General features: G+C 54.9%; 1 protein-coding gene across 1 annotated transcript in view; it reads left to right on the top strand.

The window, feature by feature from the left end:
- LOC144676403 (tubulin polymerization-promoting protein family member 3-like) overlaps positions 1-25,898 on the top strand; it is a 31,607-nt gene extending 5,709 nt beyond the window's left edge. Inside the window, exons 2-4 of the mRNA XM_078536822.1 lie at positions 18,412-18,764; positions 21,035-21,188; positions 25,678-25,898. Coding sequence (XP_078392948.1) covers positions 18,574-18,764; positions 21,035-21,188; positions 25,678-25,872 — 540 coding nt within the window. The 5' untranslated portion in view covers positions 18,412-18,573 and the 3' untranslated portion in view covers positions 25,873-25,898. The remainder of the gene's footprint in view (positions 1-18,411; positions 18,765-21,034; positions 21,189-25,677) is intronic.
- Positions 25,899-26,324: the final 426 nt, after the last annotated feature.

The raw sequence follows: 26,324 nt of genomic DNA, 5'->3' as shown, positions 1-26,324 counted from the left end.
TCACTTTGTGTTACCTTCTTTCTCTCTCTCTCTTTATATTTCCTTTCTCTCTCTCGCTCTCTCATTTCATCTCCTCCTTTCTTTCTCTCGTTCTCGCTCTCGTTCTCTCCACCTTGCACTTTCCATCTCCCTGTCATCTGCTTTCTTTCTCTCTCACTCTCCCTATCTCTCACTTGTTCTTCTTCTCTTTTTTTATTCATTCAGTACCACTACACCATCGCCTCCGCTTTCTTTCTCGCCCTCTCTCTCTCTCACTCCCTGTCTTATGCTTTCTCTCTCTCTTTTTCTGTCTCGTGCTTTCTCTCGCCCTCTCTCTCTCTCTCCCTGTCTTGTACTTTCTCTCTCTCTCTCTCGCTCTCTCTTTCTCTCCCTGTCTTGTGTTTTCTCTCTCTCTCTTTCTGTCTCGTGCTTTCTCTCCATCTCTCCATCTTGTGCTTTCTCTCTCTCTCCGTCTCTTTCTCCTTCTGTCTCATGCTTTCTCTCCATCTCTCCGTCTTGTGCTTTCTCTCTCTCTCTCCGTCTCTCTCTCTTTCTGTCTCGTGCTTTCTCTCCATCTCTCTGTCTTGTGCTTTCTCTCTCTCTCTCCGTCTCTCTCTATTTCTGTCTCGTGCTTTCTCTCCATCTCTCTGTCTTGTGCTTTCTCTCTCTCTCTCCCTCTCCCTCTGTCTCTCTCTCTCCCTGTCTTGTGTTTTCTCTCCATCTCTCTGTCTTGTGCTTTCTCTCTCTCTCTCCCTCTCCCTCTGTCTCTCTCTCTCCCTGTCTTGTGTTTTCTCTCCATCTCTCTGTCTTGTGCTTTCTCTCTCTCTCTCCCTCTCCCTCTGTCTCTCTCTCTCCCTGTCTTGTGTTTTCTCTCCATCTCTCTGTCTTGTACTTTCTCTCTCTCTCTCTCTGTCTCGTGCTTTCTCTCTCTCTCTCTGTCTTGTACTTTCTCTCTCTGCCTCGTACTTTCTCTCTCTCTCGTCTTGTCCTTTCTCTCTCTCTCTCTCTCTCTCTTTCTCTCCCCCCTCTGCTGTCCCCAATGGCCCCACAATGAGATAAGGTTGAATTTTTAGTCTAACCATGCCCTGTCCTGCCCTGCCTCAGGCAAGATGCTTATAGTGAGTTGCTGACAAGCAAATTTTGTTGTTGTCGTTGCCATGGCTACAAGTAAAACACAGCACAACACCAGGATGCCAGTTCCCCTAGACACAAGAGAAAAATAACTATTCCTGGTTTCCAGTCGGGAGGGAGTTGCTCTGGGAGTCTTCAACATCGACTCAGGACCCCATGAAGTCTCGTGGCATCAGGTCAAACACGGGCAAGGAAACCTCCTGCTGGTTACCACACACCACCCTCCTCAGCTGGTGAACCAGTGTCCTCCATGTTGAACACCACTTGGAGGGAGCACTGAAGGTGGAAAGGGTACAGAGTGTACTCTGGGAGGGAGACTTCAATGTCCAGCACCAAGAGTGGCTCGGTAGCACATTCCCCTAAGGGACATAGCTGCTAGACTGGGTCTGCGGCAGGTGGTGAGGGAACCACAAGAGGGAAAAACATACTTGACCTCGTCCTCACCAACCTGCCTGCCGCAGATGCATCTGTCCATGACAGTATCGGTAGGAGTGACCACCGCACAGTCGGTGTGGAGACGAAGTCCTGTCTTCACATTGAGGACACCCTCCATCGTGTTGTGTGGCACTACCACCGTGCTAAATGGGATAGATTTCGAACAGATCTAGCAGCTCAAGACTGGGCATCCATGAGGCGCTGTGGGCCATCAGCAGCAGCAGAATTGTACTCGAACACAATCTGTAACCTCATGGCCCAGCATATCCCCCACTCTACCATTACCATCAAGCCAGGGGATCAACCCTGGTTCAATGAAGAGTGCAGGAGGGCATGCCAGGAGCAGCACCAGACATACCTAAAAATGAGGTGTCAACCCGGTGAAGCTATAAAACAGGACTACTCGCGTGCCAAACAGCATAAGCAGCAAGTGATAGACAGAGCTAAGCGATCCCACAACCAAGGGATCAGATCTAAGCTCTGCAATCCTGCCACATCCAGTCGTGAATGGTGGTGGACAGTTAAACAACTCACTGGAGGAGGAGTCTCCACAAATATCCCCATCCTCAATGATGGAGGAGCCCAGCACAGCAGTGCAAAAGATAAGGCTGAAGCATTTGCTACAATCTTCAGCGAGAAGTGCCGAGTGGATGATCCATCTCGGCCTCCTCCGGAGGTCCCCAGCATCACAGATGCCAGTCTTCAGCCAATTCGATTCACTCCACGTGATATCAAGAAATGGCTGAAGGCACTGGATACTGCAAAGGCTACGGGCCCTGACAATATTCTGGCAATAGTACTGAAGACTTGTGCTCCAGAACTTTCTGCGCTCCTAGCTAAGCTGCTCCTGTACAGCTACAATGCTGGCATCTACCGGGCTATGTGGAAAATTGCCCAGATATATCCTGTACACAAAAAGCAGGATAAATCCAACCCAGCCAATTACCGCCCCATCAGTCTACTCTCCATCATCAGTAAAGTAATGGAAGGGGTCATCAACAGTGCTATCAAGCAGCACTCGCTTAGCAATAACCTGCTCACTGATGCCCAGTTTGGGTTCCGCCAGGGCCACTCAGCTCCTGACCTCATTACAGCCTTGGTTCAAACATGGACAGAAGAGCTGAACTCCTGAGGTGAGGTGAGAGTGACTGCCCTTGACATCAAGGCCGCATTTGACCGAGTGTGGCATCAAGGAGCCCTAGCAAAACTGGAGTCAATGGGAATCAGGGGGAAAACTCTCCGCTGGTTGGAGCCATACCCGGCACAAAGGAAGATGGTCGTGGTTGTTGGAGGTCAGTCATCTCAGCTCCAGGACATCAGTGCAGGAGTTCCTCAGGGTAGTGTCCTCAGCCCAACCATCTTCAGCAGCTTCACCAATGACCTTCCCTCCCACAAGGGCGACTGCACAATGGTCAGTTCCCCTTGTAACTCCTCAGCCGGGCCAAAATCCTGGGAACTCCCTCCCTAACAGCGCGGTGGGTGTACCTACACCACCGGGGACTGCAGCGGCTCAAGATGGCGGCTCACCCACCAACTTCTCGAGGGGGCAATTAGGGACGGGCCACAAATACTGGGCAAGCCAACAGCAACAGACTTGACGATTATGTGTGGTCATGCAGCCTTGACCAGTTTCAGCCATGGAATGTCATGCAACAAAGGTCGATAAGACCAAAAGAATGAGGAGCAGCAGTAGGCCATTCAGCCCCTCGAGCCCGCTCCCCCCCATTCGATAAGATTGTGGCTGATCCGATTGGGGCCTCGACTCCACTTCCCTCCCCTCCCCTCCCCTCCCCTCCCCCCCATAACCCTCAACTCCCTCGTCGATCGAAACTCTGTCTAACTCGGCCTCGGATATATTCAGCGACCCGGCCTCCGCCGCTCTCTGGGGGGAGAGAATCCCACAGACTGACCCCCCCCACCACGAGAGAAGAAATTCCTCCTCGTCTCCCTCTTCAATGGGAGACCCCACCCCCCTTATTTATAAACTGTGCCCCCCACCCTCATTCTAGATTCCACCCCCCCCCGCCCCATCCAATGAGGGGGCAACATCCTCTCAGCATCCACCCTGTCAAGCCCCCTCCCCCTTCAGGATCTTATCTGTCTCAATAAGATCACCTCTCATTCTTCTAAACTCCAATGGATACCGGCCCCAACCTGCTCAACCTTTCCCCATAAGACAAACCCCCCCACTTCATCCCGGGAATCGGCCGAGTGAACCTTCTCTGAATGGCTTCCAGTGCAAGTAAGTCCCTCCTTAAGTAAGGAGGCCAGAACTCTACGCAGTACTTCGGCTGCAGACTCACCAACGCCCTGTCCAATTGTAGCAAGACTTCCCTACTTTTATACTCCACCTCCCTCCCTTGCAATAAAGGTCGACACTCCACGTGCCTTCCACATTACTTGCTGTACCTGCATTCTGACTTCTTGTGATTCATGTACCAGGACGCCCAGATCCCTCGGTACCTCAGAGTTCTGCAGTTTCTCTCCATTTCAATAACGTTCTGCGTTTCAATTCTTCCTGCCGATGCGGACAGCATCACGTTTTCCCGCATTACATCCCATCTGCCAAAATGTGGCCCATTCACTATCTGTAACCCTTTTGCAGACTCTTTGTGTCCTCCTCACATCTTACTTTCCTGCCTACCTTTGTATCGTCAGCGCTATTTGGCTACAGTACAGTCATTAAGGAAAAAAGACGTTTAGCTAAAGCTGGTGCATTCTGCATGGCAACGCCACCGCCAATCAGAGTCCACTTGCCGAGCAATCGGCACTCTCTTCCCACGAAGTATAAATTGTTGTTCCCTTTACGTTTGGCATTCTTGAGAATTGTCCTGATGAGTGCAAGACGAAAAGCTTCAACAAAAAGAAGTCTTTTTTCAGCAATACGCAAGTCCTGTGCTTACCAAATGCCTATTCGTTAATACAAGGTTGAGCTGATCCCAGCCGGTGGCGGCACTATCGGTCGACGATTGGCACTAAGCTTAAGTGCCACTTTTGGCACTGGGCGTCTCACGCTCCCCTTTTACCAGAAGGTCGAGGGTTCGAGTCCTTCAGTCCAGAGACTCGAGCCCCCTAACCCAGGGCCGACGCTCGCTGTGCCGGTACCGAGGGAGCGCTGCACGGTCGGAGGTGCCGTGACGCCCCGGCGGACGAGCCGTCAAACCCAGGGGCCCCGCCTGCCCTTATGGATGGACGGAAAAGATCCCACGGCTCCGCTTTTGGGAGAGGACCTTTGGGGAAGGATCTCCTCCCCCCCACACTGCCTATGCTACCCCACCCCCAAAACCCCCAACCCTATCCGCCTACTCCCGCTCCCCCGGGGCCCACATCGAATCCCTCGACCAGCCCCGCGAAAGGCAGAACCACCTGGCCGCTCCCTCAGCGCCGACGGTGGGATCTTGCTGTGCGTAAATTGGCCGCACCATTCGCTCGTCCTACGCCAAGGGCCGCGTTTCGAAGGTTTCCCGTTGTCTGTGGAGAGCCCTGGGGATGTGGGAGGTGATATATCGTATAAGTTAACCTGTTTGAATCTGGCACGATTCCCGGTGCCTTAGGCTGGACTGTCAATGGGCCAGGCTGCCGATGGCAGGCAAGGGCAGGTTTAATAGAGGGCTTTCTGTACTGCAGTGAATTCTGGGATAGCGCAGCCACCATTGCTCCCCTCCCTATTCTCTCTATTGCGTTCTCTCTCTCTGCTTCTCTCTGCCTCTCTTACACGCAGACATTACTTCCCCACTGCACCCAATCCCCGCCCACCACTGGAGCATATTTGAAGGCAGGGGAGGCTACTACAATATTTTTAAATTCATTCATTGAATGTGGGCTCCACTGGGTGGGCTGGCATTTATTGCCCATCCCCTTGAGAAGGTGGTGGGTGAGCCGCCTCCTTGAACCGCTGCAGTCCCTGTGGTGTAGGTACACCCACTGTGTTGTTAGGGAGGGAGTTCCCGGGATTTTGACACGGCGACAGTGAAGGAACGGCCGATATATTTCCAAGTCGGGATGGCGAGTGTGGCTCGGAGGGGGAAATTCCAGGTGGTGGTGTTCCCCGTGCGTCTGCTGCCCTCATCCTTCTAGATGGTAGCGGCCGTGGGTTTGGAAGGTGCTGTCGAAGGAGCCTCGGTGAGTTGCTGCAGTGCATCTTGTAGATGGTACACACACTGCTGCCACTGTGCGTCGGTGGTGGAGAGAGTGAATGTTGGTGGATGGGGCGCCGATCGAGCGGGGGCTGCTTTGTCCTGGATGGTGTCGAGCTTCTCGAGTGGTGTGGGAGCCGCCCTCATCCAGGCAAGTGGGGGGAGTGTCCCATCACACTCCTGACTTGTGCCTTGTAGATGGTGGACAGGCTTTGGCGGGGGGGGGGTCAGGAGGTGAGTGACTCTCTGCAGGATTCCCACCCTCGGACCTGCTCTTGTAGCCTCAGTGTTTATATGGCTGGTCCAGTTCAGTTTCTGGTCAATGGTAACCCCCAGGATGTTGGTAGTTGGGGATTCAGTGACGGCAATGCCCATTGAATATCAAGGGGCGATGGTTAGATTCTCTCTGGTTGGAGATGGTCATCGCCTGGCACTTGTGTGGCGTGACTGTCACTTGCCACTTGTCAGCCTGGTTGCGGGTGCTTACTGCCTGGCCGGCAAATTGGAGTGTACATGGTGCCTAGTGTGACCCACATTGCACGGAACACCGAGCTTGCTAAGTAAAAGGGAGGCGTGTGGATACTGTCCATCTTGGTGTCAGTGGCTAAAAGGGAATGAGTCCCTCTCATCTGGTACGGTCTGGCCTCTGTGTGTGTGTGTGTGTGTGTGAGAGACACAAGAACACCGGGCCATTCGGCCCATCGAGCCTGCTCCGCCATTCAATACGATTGTGGCCGATCTTGGGGGGGTGGGCTTCAACTCCATGTTCCCACCCGCTCCCCGTATCCCTCGACCCCCCCACCGAGAGAGTCTGGAAATCTCTCCATCCCGGCCTCGAATGTCTTCGATGATGTAGCGTCCGCGAACCCCCTGGGGTGGAGAATCCCAAAGATTCACAAACTCTCCGAGTGAAGAAATTCCTCCTCGTCTCGGTTCCCAAATTGTCCGGCTCCCCTCATCCCGAGACTCTGCCCCTCACCTCCCTCCCTCCCTCCCCCCATCCCGGGTGTTTTAGATTTCCCGGGACCAGCCGGGGAACGATCTCTGGGCGTCCGCCCTGTCGACCCCCTCCCCCCTTCAGAACCGCGTAGGTCCCAACGAGGTCGCCTCTCGTTCTCCTCGGTTCCCGGAGAATCCCAGCCCGGTTTTACTCAGCCTCTTGTCGCAGGACAACCCCCTCCCTAACCCTACTTCCCCCCTCATCCCGGGGATCCATTGAGTGAACCTTCCCCCCCGCTCCGCCTCCGAGGCGAGTCTGTCCTTCCTTCAAACGCGGAGACCCAAAGCCGCACAGCGCGCTCTCTCCGCTCCAGACACGGTCTCACCAAAACCCTGTGACAACCTCAGCAGACTTCCTTATTCCCGCGCTCCGACCCCCCCCTCCCCTCGCGATAAATGCCTCGGCGTTCAGCGGCTCCTGTACACGCACGCGTACACGGCGGGTATATCGGAACGGTTAGCTCCCAGCCCAGCTCGCGCGTTTCTGTTTTCATCCCCCGCGTGCAGGAGCGTGGGCGCGATGGAACTCCGCCGTTCGGCCAGGGAGGCGTCACCTCGTCCTGTGCGCTGAGCCGCGCCTCACCCACTGAGACCCGAGTGAGCGAGCAAGTGAGTGAGAGGAACGCCTACCGACAGGCAGCGAGGTCGAACCGCGCGGCAGGGGCCTCCTTTCCCAGAGAGAGATGGATGGATGGATGGTGGGGATGGGGTATTGTCCAGGCAGGGAGGGGGGGTGGGGGGAGGGTGAGGGGGGTGCGGGGTAGGAGGGAGAGGGGAACGTGGGATGCCTTGACCCACCCCCCACCTCGCGAGAGTAGGGGCCTCCACGGGCCCAGGGTGCCCCTCACACACAAGCCCCGGCAAGAATGTTGGTGGGGCGTTCAACTGGGGAGTGGGGTAGAGGCTGTTCGGCCATGGGTAGGTTGCCAAAGCTGATCCATGGCCCTGTCCCAGCCCGCCTCCCCATCACCTCCACATACACCTCACTGCGGCCTGGGGCCTGGGGCCGGGGGGGTGAGGGCTGGGCCCTGAGTAAGAGGAAGAGGTCAGGCTGATGGCGACCCCCCTCCGTAACCTGGGGTAATGGGGGTGAGGGTACAGGGGTCAGTGGCCCAAGTGTATCACTGGACAGTTCTGGCCTCCTTACTTAAGGGGGGGATGTACTCGTGTTGGAAGCCATTGGGAGAAGGTTCGCTCGGCCGATTCCCGGGATGAAGGGGGGGGTTTGTCTCATGGGGAAAGGTTGAGCAGGTTGGGCTGGTACCCATTGGAGTTTAGAAGAATGAGAGGGGATCTTTTTGAGAGATAAGATCCTGAGAGGGGGAGAGGGGGTTTGACAGGGTGGATGCTGAGAGGATGTTTCCCCCTCATTGGGGTTGGGGGGGAATCTAGAACGAGGGGGGGCGCACAGTTTAAAAATAAGGTGGGGAGGGTCTCCCATTGAAGAGGGAGACGAGGAGGAATTTCTTCTCTCAGAGGGGAGGGGGTCAGTCTGTGGGATTCTCTCCCCCACCCACCCCCCAGAGAGCGGCGGAGGCCGGGTCACTGAATATATCCGAGGCCGAGTTAGACAGAGTTTCGATCGACGAGGGGAGTCGAGGGTAATGGGGGGAGGGACAGGTAGCAAAGTGGAGTCGAGGCCACAATCAGATCAGCCACGGTCTTATAGAATGGGGTGAGCAGGCTCGGTGCGGGGGGAGGGGGGGGCGAATGGCCTACACTTGCTCCTAATTCTTGTTGTCTTGTATCTGGGGATTGGCTTCTGGGCTCTCCCAGCTGTCGTGTATGCATGTGTGTGCATGTGTGCGTGTGGAACTCAGTGCCAATCAAAGCACCCCACCTCCCGCCACTCCCACAACAGCCTGGTCCCCCCCCACCCCACTACCGCCTGGGTCAGGCTGGTATCAGCTCATTCCGGACAGACAGGGTGGGGGAGGGGAAGGGAGGGGTGGGGGTGGAACCCGGGACCCTCCCTGTTGGGCTCGGTATCACACCGGTGCTTGCGATGCTGTTCGAGGGCGAGTTGTGCCCTGGAGTGCAGCCTGAACGAAATGCTGGGAGTTTGTTGAGCAGAGGGAACTTGAGAGCTCATCCTGAAAACCTAACATTCTTTGTAGTTAGCGATTAGCTGAAAGTGCTGTTTCAATTCTAAATCTCATCCAGGGGGCCTAAGCAGGGAGACAGAAGCTACAGGAGGGCAGCTGTAGATAGTTAATTTCAGAAACTAGCTTGAACCGTTTTTTTTTTCTGTCTCTGAGGGGTAGCTGGTCTCTTTAGTTTCAGAACATATAAATACAGGCGCACGGGTAAGGGGCAGTATAGTGAGGGGGGATTGACACTGTTCTCTGCAGCAAAGAGCGAAGGTCCAGATGGCTGTGTTGCCTGCCTGGTGCCAGGGTTCAGGACATCTGCTCAGGGCTGGAGAGGAACTTACAGGGGTTGGGGGGAGGTGGGTGGGATGGGCAGGGGAAGGATCCACTTGTCGCGGTCCACGTAGGTACCAACGACGAGGAAGGAGGGTTCTGCATAGTCAGTATGAGGAGGTAGGCACCAAGTTAAGAAGCAGAACCTCAACGGTAATGATAATAAAAACAGAAAATGCTGGAAAAACTCAGCAGGTCTGGCAGCATCTGTGGAGAGAGAGACAGAGTTAACGTTTCGAAACCGTGTGACTATTCTTCAGAGCTAAAGAGGTGTGGAAATGTGATGGGTTTTGTACTGTTTAAGAGGGGATGGAGCAAGATAGAAGGTCAGGGGTAGGTGGGGGCTAAGTAGAGATTGACAAAGATGCCATGGACACGGGACAAAGGGAGTGTTAACGGTAGTGTTAAAGACTAAAGAAGGTGCTGATAGTGTGTTATGACCGATGCAGTTGGTAAAGCAGAGTTACTTAAAAATCCCAGAGGGAAACTTTAAACAACTGTCATAACCTAGAATTTTAAGCGTTACATTTGAGATGGCAGCTCTAAATTCCGGAATCAGACCACCAGTTCTCAAGAGGTTTTACATTAAACTAAATGAAACATAATTTCCACAGGTTAAAAAATATATACACATGGCTACAAATTACTACCATCATCACTTTGAACAAATTCCCAAACTAATCTCCATTAAGGCAACAGCAACCCACAGACTTAACCAGACACCAGGCAAAGCGTTTTTCACCTTACGAATTCAAAATGAGGTTCTTTCCACTTTGGTTCCAGTGGAGCCAGTTGGAGGCTTACAAGCTGCCTTTTGACCTCACATTGCCTCTGCCCTGCACACACACACACACACACAACACGGCTGAAGTTAAACCTACCACTGCCCATTGAATGTAAATTCTCATTGTATCACCAGCCCCATTTGAACTCCACCTCTTCCAGCAATAAAACCCCTTTCATAGCACCAATTTTATGAGTAACATAAACATATTGCTTGGTCTCTGCTAGCGAGGTGCCAGATTTCACCCCACTTCTTGAATGCTCTAGTCAAAAAATGCAAATGCGCGCCTATCTCTCTTACATCTTAAACCTAGTGCACATCAAAGCACCCAGACGAGCTGGCTTTGATCCAATTAAAACACACGCGCAGGCTAAACCATAATTTTAAAAGAAAAACACTTTCCAATAATTTTATATACATTCATAGCTTCGTTGCATAGTGGCACAAAGGTAAGATAGCAGGAATGGGTCAACAGCGTTACCATAGCAACCAGTGACAGACGGCCCTATTGGGGGGAGGGGGGAAATAAAAAATTTAAATTAAAATAAAAAACAAAAGAACAATCCCCATCCACCACCACTCTCCTCCGTCTGGCTGAACTTGTTCTCTCACTGAACAATTTCTCCTTAAACTTGTCTCACTTCCTCCAAATAAAAGGTGTGGCTATGGGTACCCGCATGGGCCCCAGCTATGCCTGTCTCTTTATGGGGTATGTGGAACATTCCTTGTTCCAGTCCTACTCCGGACCCCTCCCACAACTCTTTCTCCGGTACATCGATGATTACTTCGGTGCTGCTTCATGCTCTCGTCTGGACCTGGAAAAAATGATCGATTTTGCTTCCAATCTCCACCCCTCCATCATTTTCATGTGGTCCATCTCTGACACTTCCCTTCCCTTCCTTGACCTCTCTGTCTCAATTTCTGGTGATAGACTGTCCACCAATATCCATTACAAGCCTACCGACTCCCACAGCTACCTCGACTACAGCTCCTCACACCCCGCTTCCTGTAAGGACTCCATCCCATTCTCTCAGTTCCTTCACCGCCGTCACATCTGCTCCGATGATGCCACTTTCCAAAACGGCACTTCTGGCATTTCTTCCTTCTTCCTTAACCGAGGATCCCCCCCCACACTATGGTTGACAGGGCCTTCAGACGTGTCCAGCCCATCTCCCGCGCCTCTGCCCTCACACCTTCCTCTCCCTCCCAGAACCACGATAGGGTCCCCCTTGTCCTCACTTTTCACCTCACCGGCCTCCACATTCAAAGGATCATCCTCCGCCATTTCCGCCAACTCCATCACGATGCCACCGTCAAACACATCTTCCCCTTATCCCCTGTCAGCTTTCCGCAGGGATCGTTCCCTCCAGGACACCCTGGTCCACTCCTCCATCACCCCCAATGCCTCACCTCCCTCCCACCGCACCTTCCCATGCAACCGCAGAAGGTGCAACACCTGCCCCTTTACCTCTTCCCTCCTCACCATCCAAGGGCCCAAACGCTCTTCTCAGGTGAAGCAGCTTTTCACTTGCACCTCCCTCAATATGATCTCCTGTATTCACTGCTCCCAATGCTGCATTGGGGTGACCGCTTTGCGGAACACCTTCGGTCTGTCCGCAAGCATGACCCAGACCTCCCTGTCGCTTGCCATTTCAACACACCGCCCTGCTCTCATGCCCACATGTCCGTCCTTGGCTTGCTGCAATGTTCCACTGAAGCTCAACGCAAACTGGAGGAACAGCACCTCATCTTCCGACTAGGCACTTTACAGCCTTCCGGACTTAACATTGAGTTCAACAACTTCACACCGTGATCTCGCTCCTCTATCTTGGCTCCTCTTGTAATCCAATTGATTTTTTTCATTTTACTTTTTATTTATTCACTTTTTTTATTTTTCCCCAAACTCCCCCTCCCCCCACAGGGCCATCTGACACTGGTTTCTATGTTGTACTTTCATACAGCGCTGACCCTTGTTCTGCTATCTTACCTTTACGCTGCTATTAGCACCTTCTTTAGTCTTTAACATTACTATTAACACTCCCTCTGTCCTGTGTACACAACTTTGTCAAATTTCTCCTTCGCTCCCAACTATCCCTGACCCTTCTGTCTTGCTCCACCCCCTCTCAAACAGTATAAAACCCCTCACATTTCTACTCTTTAGATCCGAAGAGTCACACGGACTCGAAACGTTAACTCTGTTTCTCTCTCCCCCGACGCCGCTGCTAGAGTTTTTCCAGTGTTTTTGTTTATATTTCAGGTTTCCAGCAATCAGCAGTATTTTTGCTTCGTATCTCGAAGGTCTCTCCATTATTATCTGAACCGGGACAATTTTTTTAAAAAAGTATTGATTCATGGGAAGCACCTATTGCCCGTCCCTAATTGCCCTTGTTCATTGCTGTGGGTCTGGAGTCACATGTAGGCCAGACCAGGTGAGGATAGCAGGTCTCCTTAGTGAACCAGATGGGTTTTTACAACAATCGGCAATGTCTGGAGTCACATGTAGGCCAGGCCAGGTGAGGATAGCAGGTCTCCTTAGTGAACCAGATGGGTTTTTACAACAATGGGCAATGTCTGGAGTCACATGTAGGCCAGGCCAGGTGAGGATAGCAGGTCTCCTTAGTGAACCAGATGGGTTTTTACAACAATCGGCAATGTCTGGAGTCCCATGTAGGCCAGGCCAGGCGAGGATAGCAGGTCTCCTTAGTGAACCAGATGGGCTTTTACAACAATCGGCAATGTCTGGAGTCCCATGTAGGCCAGGTGAGGATAGCAGATCTCCTTAGTGAACCAGATGGGCTTTTACAACAATCGGCAATGTCTGGAGTCCCATGTAGGCCAGACCAGGCGAGGATAGCAGATCTCCTTAGTGAACCAGATGGGCTTTTACAACAATCGGCAATGGTTTCATCGTTCCCACCTCCAGATTTTTATTGAATTCGGACCTCGCCCTCTGCCGCGGGTGGGATTTGAACCTGGGTCCGCCCAGAGGCTTTAACTCTGGACTACTAGTCAGTGACAATACCGCTTACCTCCCTGGTAAGGTTAGAGAGCTGAATGGTGGCTCAGAGACTGGTGTGGGCTCCGGTTGATGGGGGGGTGGGGGGGCGCTGGCACCAGCGCTGGGGAAATTGGGGTCTGTACCGTCGTGGGCTGCGCTGGGGCTGGTGTTCCAGCGAGCGCGATAACTCGGGTGGGGTAGAGAGGGTTTTGAACGAAGCAGCGGGGTCAAGGGGGGTCAAACTTGGGCGGATGTGGTAAATCAAAGAGACAATGGCAAGAGAGGAAGGTGCTAATATGGGGAACGGTAAACAGAAAGGGACAGAGGGTAAAAATCTAAGAGTAAATTAGCAGGTAAGGCTGGAGGCCACGAAAATAACAAAAGGCTCTGTGTCGGTATCGAAACAAAACACACGGCGGGGGGAGGGGGGGAGAATTTCCCCCTCTTGGGCGCCGCCATTTTAAGTGGGCGGGTAAATTAAGGCCCGCCCGGTGTGACGCGCACCCAGAAGCGCTGGGCTCTCCCTGTGCGGGCGAGGGGGTGGTGGAGAGGGTGGGGGGTAGGAGGAGGAGGCTTGAGTTGGTGGTGGGGGAGGGGGGAGGGTGCCTGTGCTTTTTCACGGGCACGTGCGTTTAAGGGCGCAGAAATCCCCCCTGGGCCTCGGTGTGGGGGGGATTTAGTTTGATTTTGAAAAATGTAAATAGAGAAGAGAGGAGCTTTGAAGTCGCGTCCCCTCAGGTGACGGTGTCGCGCGAGCTGGGGCACGTCGATGGGTTTTATCGAAGAGTTCCGTTCCAGTTTAAAAGCCTTCGTCAAACCTCATCCCGCCCGTGGATGAGGTCTCATGATAAGTGCGAAGGCCGCCCGGGCTCTTCGCCTGCCCCACACCCTCCCCCCCACCGCCCCCCGCCAACCTTAAGGCTGGACAGGCAGCTCCGTTAATTATTTTGATTGATATTTAAACAGCCTTAACGCCGACCTGAAGATTCTGGCCGTGAACTGAAAGCGCAAACAGGAATAAAATAAATACGACCCAACAGCCTTCACAGAGATAAAGGCAAATTACCGCGGATGCTGGAAATCTGAGATAAAAGACCTGCTGTTATTATTACAGCCATTACAGGGGCATGGCTGCAGGATGACCATAGGTTGGCTCCTGGGTATTGGAGGGTGCAGGGTATTTAGGGAGGACAGCAAGCGAGGGAAAGGTGGTGGGGTGGATCTGTTAATGAATGATGTTATTAGCACAATAACTAAGAGGGGGGATGGTCTAAGTTCAGGGAACCAGGATGTTGAAGTGGTTTGGGTATCACAGAGTGCAGAAGAGGCCCTTTGGCCCATTGAGTCTGCACCGACACGTGAGAAACACCTGACCTACCCACCTAATCCCATTGACCAGCGCTCGGCCCCATAGCCTTGAATGTTAGGACGTGCCGAGTGCTCATCCAGGTACTTTTTAAAGGATGTGAGGCAACCCGCCTCCACCACCCTCCTAGGCAGCGCATTCCAGACCTTCACCACCCTCTGGGTAAAAAAGCTTTTCCTCACATCCCCCCCCTAAACCTCCTGCCCCTCACCTTCAACTTATGCCCCCTTGTGACTGACCCTTCAACTAAGGGGAACAGCTGCTCCCTATCCGCCCTGTCTATGCCCCTCATAATCTTGTCCACCTCGATCAGGTCGCCCCTCAGTCTTCCCTGCTCCAACGAAAACAACCCAAGTCTATCCAACCCTCTCTTCATAACTTAAATGTTTCATCCCAGGCAACGTCCTGGTGAGTCTCCTCTGCATCCCCTCCAGGGTAGAGATGAGAAATGATAAAGGGAAGAAATCACTTGTGGGGGTGGTGTACAGCTCCCCTAACAGTAACCACGTGGCAGGGCAGTGCATAAAGGAAGAAATAATAGGATCTTGTCAGAAGGGTACAGTGATAATCATGGGGGAATTTAATCTATATATCGACCGGGAAAATCTGATGGGCAAAGGTAGCTGCGGAGTTCATAGAATGTTTTCGGGATAGTTTTTGGACCCAGAGAGCAGGCTATACAAGACCTGGTATTGTGCAATGAGATAGGATTAATTGATGACCTCCTAGTGAATGCGCCCCTAGGTAACAGTCATTATAATATGGTTGAACTTTACATTGAGTTTGAGGCAGAGAAGAGTGGGTCCAAGACTAGTATTTCAAACTTAAATTATGGGCAATTATGAGGGCATGAAAGCAGAGCTAGCTAAAGTGAACTGAGGTTAAGGGATCGGTCAATTGAGACGCAGTGGCGGACATTTTAAGGGGATCTTTCAGAATTCACAGGATAGATAGATTCCAACAAGAAAGAAATATTCCAAGGGGAGGGCCCACCATCCGTGGTTAACTAAAAAGGTTAAGGACAGTATCAAACTTCAAGAAAAAGCATATAATTGTGCAAAAAGACAGGTGGCTGGTCAGAAGATTGAATAGGATATAAAAATGAGCAAAGAGTGACTGAAAGGTTGATGAGGGAAAAATCAGAGTACAAGAGAAAACTAGCTAGAATTATAAAAACGGATAGTAAGAGTTTCTATAGATACTTAAAGAAAGATAAATTAACAAAGTGAGCGTTGGTCCTATAGAAAGTGAGTCTGGGAAGTTAATGAGGAAAATTAAGTGGATGGGAGGTGAATTGAGCAAGTAACATCCCAGAAATAACTGTAAATCAGGAAATGGAAGGGAGGGAGGAACTCAGGAAAATTACAAATCACCAGGGAAGTGGTACTGAGCAAATTGTTGGAGCTGAGGGCTGACAAGTGCCCAGGTCCTGATGGACTTCATCCTAGGGTCTTAAAAGAAGTGGCTAGTGAGATAGCTGACACATTGGTTTTAATTTTCCAAAATTCCCTAGGTTTGGAGAAGGCTCCATTAGATTGGAAAATAGTCAATGTAACTCCTTTATTCAAAAAGGGAGGGAGACAGAAAGCAGGAAATTATAGGCCAGTTGGCTTAACATCTGTCATAGGGAAAATGTTAGAAGCTATTATTGAGGATGTTATAGCAGGGCACTTAGAAAAAAATCAAGGCAATCAGGCAGAGTCACCATGGTTTTGTGAAAGGGAAATCATGTTTAACCAATTTTTTGGGGTTCTTTGAAGCAGTCACATGTGGATAAAGGGGAACCAGTTGATGTACTGTACTTAGATTTCCAGAAGGCATTTGATAAGTTGCCATAAAAAAAGGTTATTGTGGAAAATAAAAGCTCATGGTGTCGGTGGTAACCTTATTGGCGAAGGATAGAAGGTTGGCTCGCTAACAGGAAACAGGGAGTAGGCATAAATGGGTCATTTTCTGGTTGGCAGGATGTGATGAGTGGTGTGCCACAGGGATCAGTTCTAGGACCTCATTTTTTTACAATTCGTATAAATGGCTTGGATGAAGGGACTGTAAGGTATGGTTGCTAAATTTGATGATGACACAAAGATAGGTAGGAAAGTAAGTTGTGAAGAGGACATAACGAGACTGCAAAGGGATATAGATAGGTTAGGTGAGTGAGCAAAGATCTGGCAAATGGAGTAGAATGTGGTAAAATGTGAAATTGTCCATTTTGGCAGGAAGAATAAAAAAGAAGCCTATGATCCAAATGGTGAGAGATTGCAGTGCTCTGAGGTGCAGAGGGATCTGGGTGTCCTAGTGCATGAATCACAAAAGGTTAGTATGCAGGGACAGCAGGTAATTAGCAAAGCGAACAGAATAATTTATTGTGAGGGGGAATTGAATACAAAAGTGGGGAGGTTATGCTTCAGTTATACAGGGCATTGGTGAGAGCACATCTGGAGCACTGAGTACATTACTGGTCTCTTTATGTAAGGAAGGATGTAAATGTGTTGGAAACAGTTCAGGGAAGGTTGACCAGACTAATACCAGGGATGGGCAGCCTGTCTTATGTGGGAAGGTTGGACAGGCCAGGCTTGTATCCGCTGGAGTTTAGAAGAGTGAGAGACGACTCGATTGAAACCTTTCAGATCCTGAGGGGGGTCTTGATAGGGTGGATGTGGAGAGGATGTTTCCTCTTGTGGGAGAATCTAGAACTAGGGGGTGGGGGTCACTGTTTAAAAATAAGGGGGTTGCCCATTTAGGACGGAGACGAGGAGAAATTTTTTCTCTCAGAGGGCGGCGAGTCTTTGGAAATCTCTTCCTCGAAAGGCGGTGGGAGCGGAGTCTTGGAATAATTTTCAGGTGGGGCGAGATAGGTTCTTGATAAGCGAGGTGGAGGTGAAAGGTTATCGGAGGGGTGGGGTCGGTGGGAGTGTGGGGTCCGGGTCACAATCGGATCAGCCACGATCTTATTGAATAGCGGAGCAGGATGGAGGGGCCGAGGGGGCCACGTTCCTATGTTTTTTTCCCATGTAAGCCCGTGGCATGGCCGGGACTATTCTCCGAGTCACGCTGTGTAGGACATCGAATAGCTTCAGGAGACGAGCAGAGATGATGAGGTCGGTCCCGGGGGTCGTTGGGCGCAGGGGGTCGCTGAGGGCAATGGATGTCGAGAGCCCGGGTTTGCCTGGACAAAGGTCGGAGAAGGCCATTCGGCCCATCTCCCCAGCGCCGGCTCTTTCAAAGAAATGTCCAGATGGTCCCAAACCATCCCCGCTCCTTCCCCACAGCCCCTGCAATCCTTCTCCCGTTAGCCTTTTGAATGCAGCCATTGAATCAGCTCTCCCCCGACCCTTTCAGACGTCTCTCTCTCTCTCTCTCTCTCTCCTCGTCGTAACAATAGAGGCTTTGCAGCTCACCCTGTGACTCTCTTCAATCTGCGCCTTGTTATCAACTCGTTGCTGGGCAAGTCAACAGAGTTTCCCTCTTAAGGACTCTCTCAAGAGCCCTCCGAGTCTTGAATGCCCCTCCTGTCAAGGCCTTCATTTCGGCTCCCGGCCCAACAGCCTCGAAGCCGCCCACGTTACAGTTCAGCTGGAGTAGGAGGTGGGGCCTGTGTGGCGTCGAAACAGGGGTAGGCCCCTCATCTCCCATCTTCCTTTAAGACTCCAGCCATTTTAAGGCCATTTTGGTCATGACAATCCCAGGGGGAGAGGGGGTGGAGGGGTGGGGGGGTGGGGGGGGGGGGGGTGCCTGGTCAGGGGTCGGCGTTCAGGGCCAGTCTGAGCAGCGGGCACCAGGAGGGCGATAGGGGCTGCGGCTCAGGAAGAGGCCATTCGAGACCTTTGGCCTGTTACCATAACAACAGGCCATTCAGCCCCTCTCGAGCCTGTGACACATGGGAACAGGAGGAGGCCATTCAGCCCCTCTCGAGCCTGTGACACATGGGAACAGGAGGAGGCCATTCAGCCCCTCTCGAACCTGTGACACAGGGAACAGGAGGAGGCCATTCAGCCCCTCTCGAGCCTGTGACACATGGGAACAGGAGGAGGCCCATCCAGCTCCACCCTGGAGCCTGTGACACAGCCCGTTCTGACTCAGCGAGGGGAGTGGGGAGACTGACGGACGGCGTGGAGGCCGGGCGACGTGTTAATTTGATCTTTTCTCGCCTGCTGTTCCAGAGCGCCGGAGAGCTCGAGCGGGCTAGCAGGGCCGTGTGTGCCGAGGAGCAACACCGGCGGTTCCCCACCACGCCCTGCCCGCGACGCGCCTGCGACCTCGATATCCAGCCCGCCCAGGGTCCTACGAAGGAGGAGGAGGAGGAGGAGGAGGGGAAGCGAAAGATGGCGGAGGGAGCGGGCAGCCTGTCGGAGCTGGAAGATTCCTTCCGCAAGTTCGCCATCCACGGAGACACCAAGGCCACCGGCCAGGACATGACGGGCAAGAACTTCGCCAAGCTCTGCAAGGACTGCAAGGTGATCGACGGCAAGGCCGTGACGGGCACCGACGTGGACATCGTCTTCACCAAAGTCAAGTGAGTGTCCTCCTCCCCTCCCCCCAACCTCCACCACCCCCACCGCCACCACGGCGCAAGGTCGCTCGAGCTCAAAATCACATCAGGGCCTCAGAAATAGGGGCATGAGGAGGCCATTTGGCCTCTCGAGCGTGCTGTTCCTCCCCACCCCCCCCCACCCCCATTCGATAGGACCGAGGCTGATCCGATTGTGGCCTCGACTCCACTTTCCTACCCGTCCCCTCCCCTCTCCCTGCCCCACACCACTCCCCTCCCCTCCACCTCCCTCCCCTGCCCTCCCCCCCTCCCCTCCCTCTCCCTCCCCTCCCCTCCCTCTCCCCACCATCCCCTCCCTCCCCTTCCCTCCCCCCCTCCCCTCCCCCGTAACCCTCGACTCCCCTCGTCGATCGAAACTCTGTCTAACTCGGTCTCGGATATATTCAGTGACCCGGCCTCCGCCGCTCTCTTGAGGGGGGGGAGAGAATCCCACAGACTGACCCCCCCCCCTCTGAGAGAAGAAATTCCTCCTCGTCTCCCTCTTCAATGGGAGACCCCCCCCCACACCTTATTTTTAAACTGTGCCCCCCCCTCGTTCTAGATTCCCCCCCTCCCCACGAGGGGGGAAACATCCTCTCAGCATCCACCCTGTCAAACTCCCTCTCGCCCACCCTCAGGATCTTATCTGTCTCAATAAGATCCCCTCTCGTTCTTCTAAACTCCAATGGGTACCGGCCCCAACCTGCTCAACCTTTCCCCATGAGACAAACCCCCCCCTTCATCCCGGGAATCGGCCGAGTGAACCTTCTCTGAATGGCTCAGCGTGATTACGTCCCTCCTTAAGTAAGGAGACCAGAACTCTGCGCAGTACTTCGGCTGCAGACTCGCCAACGCCCTGTCCAGTTGTAGCAAGACTTCCCGACTTTTAAATTCCACCCCCCTCACAGGGGTACAAGACTATCCTTCATCGGTGACTGTGGGCACTGCCCACCACCCCCCATAGCCTCCCCAATCCGCACCTCGCGAACACGCCTGGAGAACTTACGATCAAACTGCCTTTGGGCGTGAAAGCCCTGGCGCGTCTCTTTGGCAAGCTTGTCGCGGCTTGGGAGGCATCCGCCGAGGCGAGCTTCAGAAGCGGCGCCACCGTCGCCGCGCGGGTAGGCGTGCACAGCAAGATCCCACAGCCCGCTGACGGCCGCGTCGCCCCTTCTGTTCCTTGGCGACATTGGCTGAGGGTTGCTTAGCTGGCCCAGGACACCCGGTGGGGGTGTGGGGTCGGGGGGAGGGGAAGAATACCACCACCCGCACCGCTCGCCAACCTCCACCTCCCCCGACGTACCCACCCACCCACCCACGCCACCCCATTTCCCACGCCACACTGCTGGCCTTCCAATACTGGGACCCTTGGAGAAAACAGCAGGGTTGGGGGTTGGGGGGTGTGCTGCCTTCCCAGGAAGCCAGCCGTGAGGCCTAGTTACGCCCCACCCACGGTTGAGTGGTAAGCCCTTGTTACTCAACGATGGTGGGTTTGATACAAGTCAATCTCCGGCCAGGGCCCTTCAGGGGGCAGTTCAGAAGCAACAGTGTAGAACTAAGCCTGGCGTCACATCAACCCGGGCCAAGGAAGGAGGGCAGGTTCACACCCCAAAAGGACATCAGCGAACGAGGAAGATACCACTATGTTGAATGGGCTCCTGTCCTCCCCTCTCCCTCAGGGAGATATCTGTACACTGACTGGTGTCTCTCAGTCCCCCCTCTCTCTCAGGGAGATATCTGTACACTGACTGGTGTCCCTCAGTCCCCTCTCTCCCTCAGGGAGATATCTGTACACTGACTGGTGTCTCTCAGTCCCCTCCCTCAGGGAGATATCTGTACACTGACTGGTGTCTCTCAGTCCCCTCTCTCTCAGGGAGATATCTGTACACTGACTGGTGTCTCTCAGCCCCTCTCTCCCTCAGGGAGATATCTGTACACTGACTGGTGTCTCTCAGTCCCCTCTCCCTCAGGGAGATATCTGTACACTGACTGGTGTCTCTCAGTCCTCCCTCTCTCTCAGGGAGATATCTGTACACTGACTGGTGTCTCTCAGTCCCCTCTCCCTCAGGAGATATCTGTACACTGACTGGTGTCTCTCAGTCCCCTCTCCCTCAGGGAGATATCTGTACACTGACTGGTGTCTCTCAGTCCCCCTCTCTCTCAGGGAGATATCTGTACACTGACTGGGAGCAGAGGCCCCTTCTTCGCCCCCCTGGACACAAAATTCAGCGGGCATCTCCTCTCTTTCTCCGCAGGGCCAAGGCAGCTCGGGTCATCACCTTCGAGGAGTTCCAGCAGGCGCTGAAGGAACTGTCTAAGAAGAGGTTCAAGGAGCTGCCGGAGGGCGAGGCCCAGGAGGCTGTCTACGCGCTCGTGGCTGGGAAGGAACCGACGCTGGTGGGAATCACGGTGGGTATGGAGGGCCGTCCGGCGGCGTTGGGGGGGGGGGGGCGGTGGTGGTGGTGAGGGGAGGGAGGGGGAGGGGGCGGCACCTTCTCCAGAGGGAAGGGCACGGGGTGGGGCGTTTCCCGGAAGGAGAGGAGGCCCTGCCTCTCCCCGTGCCCCCCATTCAGTGCCTCCCGGACCATCCCCCAAACCCCCTGCTCAGCCCTGCCGAGGGCTGCGTTTCTGCTCATCCTTTCATGGGACGTGGCTGGCAAAGGCCTACCTTTGTTGCCCCCACCCCCACCCCCCCAACCCATCCCTAATTGCCCCTTGAACTGAAGCGTCTCTCTCGGTTAATTTTGGAGGGGTGGGGCGTGCAGTTCAGAGCCAACCGTGTCGCAGTTCGTTGGGAGTGGGGGGGGGTGTGGGGAAGGGAGCGGGGGGGGGGAAGGGTGGTGCGGGGAGGTGGGTGTCTGGAGTCATGTGTAGGCCAGACCTGGACCAAACCCAGACCTGGGGTAAGGGCGGCAGATTTTCCCCTTCCCTAAAAGGAGGGGAGTTAGTGCACCTGATAGGGTTTCTTTTTTCTCTTACACGACGAATTTAGTCACCGCGGCCGAGATTCGCTTCACAATTCCGGACATTGCCGATCGAATTTAACTCCCACCGGCTGCCCCACTGCTGGTGGGATTTGAACCCATGACCCCCACCACCCCACCCCTTTTCAAGAGCATCAACCGGGGGGGCCTCTGGGTTACTAGTCCAGCGGCATCACCGCCAAACCAAATTTGTGGGCAGCGAGTTCCCCGCAAAGCAGCTACAGAACTGCCCAGGTCATCGCTTTCTTTCGGGGAATCGGGTCGGGGGCTTCAGCGTTGGTGCCAAGGACAGGGGCTGGGGGACAGGGCACCCCCCCCAACCACCACTGGCCGCCAGCCCCCGCCCCACCCCGTCGGCCCCACCACCTTGCTCCCTTTCCAAAGGACCGCCCCGGGTGACCTTTTACCTCAACCCGAGAGGGCCCCATTTGCCGCGCCTCGTCCCGCCGAAAGACAGTCTCTCCTGCCGCGCCGGCACTCCCTCGGCACTGGCGCCCGGGAGCTCAAGGCTTTGGGGGAGGGGGACTCGAATCCCCCCACCCCCCACCCCCTTGGCCTTCCAACTCCGAGGCAAGGCTGCTGCCTTGGTTGACCCATCTTGGGTGTCGGCCGAGGGAGGGGGGGGTCGTCGCAGGTCAGCCAGTGCGCCGCCACGTCCGAGGGCTGGGTGCCCGGGGTGGTGGGGGGGGCGAGAATTAGGGGGCTTTCGAAACCTCCTTTCGCCTGCCGAAGAGTGGCCCAAGTCCAGCCCGGCGAGAGGCGACAGGGGTCGCAAAGCCCTCGGATGCTCCGTCGCGAACGGACCTGAATGAAGTGTTAGATGCCTGGCGGGGCAGAGCTGCAGCCTCGCTGAAAAGAGAGGCAAGCTGTGGAAAGTACATACGACTCAGGAGGGCAGGAGTAGAGGCCACTCGGCCCCTCTGGCCCGCTCCGCCCTTCAAAAAGATGGCGGCCGAGCTGAACGTGACCTCGGCTCCACGTTCCCGCCGAACCCCGATGACCTTTCACCCCCCACCCCACCCCCTCGCTTATCTCGCTCCGCCTGGAAAATATTCAAAGGCTCCGCCTCCGCTGCCTTTCGAGGAGGAGAGAGAGCCCCAAAAGGCTCACCCGACCCTCCGAGCGAAAAGATTTTCCCCCTCGTCTCCGTCCCAAAAATGGGCGACCCCGCACCCCCACCCCCCCTCTCCATTTAGTTCCAACAAGAGGTAAAGGTCCTCTCCGCACCCACCCGGTCACGGCCCCTCGGGGATCTTAAAGGCTTCGATCAAGTCGCCCCTTGCTCTTCCGAGTCCCGCGCGCGGCGGGACGGACGCAGGAACGTCTAATTTCAGAGGGAGCGACGCTCTGTCCCGCGTGAGAAAAGAGGCGCCGATCGGTTGGCAAGTCGAACCTGATTGGCCGAGGTGTTGCCGTGGGAGAACGCACCAGGGAACTGTTGCCCCCCACCCCACTTTTGCTCTTTGTTTGATCTCTTAAAACAAAACAAAACAAAAAATGGCGCCACGCCTGGCCGCGCTCCTGCTGCCTGCAGAGGATAGGTCCCCACGTAGGTACATGCACTCCCTTTGAAATTGGGCATTCTTGCAGCTGTCCCGATGAGTGCAAGACGAAAGGCTTCGCCAGCCTGCCTCTCCTTTTGTTCCTCCGCGATGCTCAAGCCCCCGAATGAGCGGGAGATTCAACGCTGGTTCGGCCTCCCGGCGGCCAGCCCTGGGAGTGCTGCTTTACCCCGCCAGGCGGGTATGAACGACGGCAGGAAGTCAAAGGCCGGGGGTGGGGTGGAATGGGGAGGATGGCCCTGGGATTATGCCCCACCCACCCCCCCAAACCCTGCCCCGCCTTACTCGCCATCCTTTCCTTGGGCCAAAGGGACCACCTGCCAAGTGCCCCCAGATTGTGGGAACGGGAGAGAGAGAGAGAGAGAGAGAGAATGCCCTGTAGATGGCCACCTTCTCCCTCCAGCCCCGGGCAGCCCATCGCCCGCCCGCTGAGGGCCTCAGGCCCCGGACTGGCTGGAATATACCAGGCTGAGAGGGTTAAAATAAAAACATACATATTTTTTTATTTGTTCTTGGGTTGAGAGGAAGTGGGCCTCTCTGTCAAGGCCCAACATTTATTGCCCATCCCTAATTGCCCCCTGGTGGTGGGTGAGCTGCCATCTTGAGCCGCTGCAGTCCCCTGTGGTGTAGGTACACCCACCGTGCTGTTAGGGAGAGAGTACCCAGGATTTTGACCTGGCGACAGTGAAGGAACGGCCGATATGTTTCCAAGTCGGGATGGCGAGTGTGGCTCGGAGGGGAACTTCCAGGTGGTGGTGTTCCCCGTGTGTCTGCTGCCCTCGTCCTTCTAGACGGTAGCGGTCGTGGGTTTGGAAGGTGCTGTCGAAGGAGCCTCGGTGAGTTGCTGCAGTGCATCTTGTAGATGGTACACACACTGCTGCCGCTGTGCGTCGGTGGTGGAGGGAGTGAATGTTGGTGGATGGGGCGCTGATCGAGCGGGGGGCTGCTTTGTCCTGGACGGTGTCGAGCGTCTCGAGTGTTGTGGGAGCCGCACTCATCCAGGCAAGTGGCGGGGAGTATCCCATCACACTCCTGACTTGTGCCTTGTAGATGGTGGACAGGCTTTGGGGGGGTAGTCAGGAGGTGAGTTGCTCTCCGCAGCTTCTGACCTGTTCTTGTAGCCACAGTATTTATAGGGCTGGTCCAGTTCAGTTTCTGGCCAATGGTGACCCTGGATGTGGACAAGGTGCATAGTTTGAACTTCCATTTCCTCAAAACTGGAGAGCTGAGGGGTGACCTAACTTAGGGGTTTAAGGTGATTGAAGGACTCGATAAGGTGGAGAGAGAGAGAGGAACTATTTCCTCTGGTCTGTGAAAGTGCAGGTGAAGACAGCTGAACATTAAAATTTGAACGAGGAAGCAACTCTGGAAACAAAGGGTTGTGGAAATCTGGAACTCTCTCCCTCAACATGTTGTTGAGACGAGGGGGCGGGGTGAGGGGTGTGTGAATTGCAGATTTCGAAGCAGACACTGAGACAATTTTGCTGGGTGAGGGTATTAAGGGATATAGAAGGAAGGTAGATGGAGTTAAGCTACAGATCGACCATGATCACGGTGAAAGGCTCGAGAGGCTGAATGGCCTCCTCCTGTTCCCTGTGTAACAGGACCGAGGGGCTGAATGGCCTCCTCCTGTTCGTGTAACGGCCCAAGGGGGCTAAATGGCCTCCTCCTGTCCCTGTGTAACAGGTTCAAGGGGCTGAATGGCCTCTTCCTGTTCGTGTAACAGGCCCAAGGGGCTAAATGGCCTCCTCCTGTTCCTGTGTAACAGGCTCGAGAGGGGCTGAATGGCCTCCTCCTTTTCCTGTGTAACAGGCTCGAGGGGGCTGAATGGCCTCCTCCTGTTCCTGTGTAACAGGTCCGAGGGGGCTGAATGGCCTCTTCCTATTCGTGTAACAGACTCGAGGGGGCTGAATGGCCTCCTCCTGTTCCAGTGTAACAGGCTCGAGGGGGCTGAATGGCCTCCGCCTGTTCCTGTGTAACAGGCTCGATGGGCTGAATGGCCACGTTTGATGGGGGCAGGGTAGAGGGAGCTCCTGATTCTTCAGCCCTGGTGGGTTCTTGGCGTGGGAGCAACCCTCTCGGCCATTCCCCCCTGCCGCCCCCCTCCCAAACTCACCACCGCCTCCCCGGGGTGGGGTGGGGTGGGGTGGGGGTGGGCGGGTAGGGGGTTGGTTGCAGGAGTAGGGAGGGGGAGGAGGAGGGTGCCCCCTAGCTCATGGGCTGGGTTTGCTTCGCTCGACAGGCAAAGGCGGGGGGGGGCGAGGAAGCCGGTCCTCACCCCTCCCTCTCCCTGACAGCTCGGCCGAGGCTAACGTGTGTTTTTCTCCCCCCCACCCCAACCCCACCTTCCAGAAGGCGGCCAAGGCCGGGGCCGTGGACCGGCTGACGGACACCTCCAAGTTCACCGGGTCGCACAAGGAGCGGTTCGACGAGACCGGCCGTGGCCGAGGCAAGGCGGGCCGGGAGAACCTGGTGGAGCACACGGGCTTCGTGGCGGCCTACAAGGGCAAGGGGACCTACGATCAGAAGGTCAAAGGCTCCAAGTGATCGGGCGGGGCCTTCCCCTTCACCCCCACCCCTCCCTCCAACCCCAACGCCTTCCTGGCACCACCACCTCCCCACCTTCCTGGCACCACCACCGCCCCACCTCCCCGGCACCACTACCGCCCCACCTCCCCCCCCACCGCCCCCCACCCCCCACCAACGCCTTCCTGGCACCACCACCTCCCAACCTTCCTGGCACCACCACCTCCCCACCCTCCTGGCACCACCACCTCCCCATCTTCCTGGCACCACCACCGCCCCACCCCCCACCAACGCCTTCCTGGCACCACCACCTCCCCACCTTCCTGGCACCACCACCTCCCCACCCTCCTGGCACCACCACCTCCCCACCCTCCTGGCACCACCACCGCCCCACCCTCCTGCCGCCACTGACGCCAGACTAACCGCTCAAAGCGTCCGCCGTCCGCTCTCCGTAAACGCCGGGTCCGCTTGAG

The sequence above is a fragment of the Cetorhinus maximus genome, unplaced genomic scaffold (assembly GCF_964194155.1).
Source record: "Cetorhinus maximus unplaced genomic scaffold, sCetMax3.hap1.1 HAP1_SCAFFOLD_1569, whole genome shotgun sequence".
NCBI classification, from domain to species: domain Eukaryota; kingdom Metazoa; phylum Chordata; class Chondrichthyes; order Lamniformes; family Cetorhinidae; genus Cetorhinus; species Cetorhinus maximus.
Note: the sequence above shows the minus strand (reverse complement) of the source record. Positions and strands in the feature narration are given on the sequence as shown.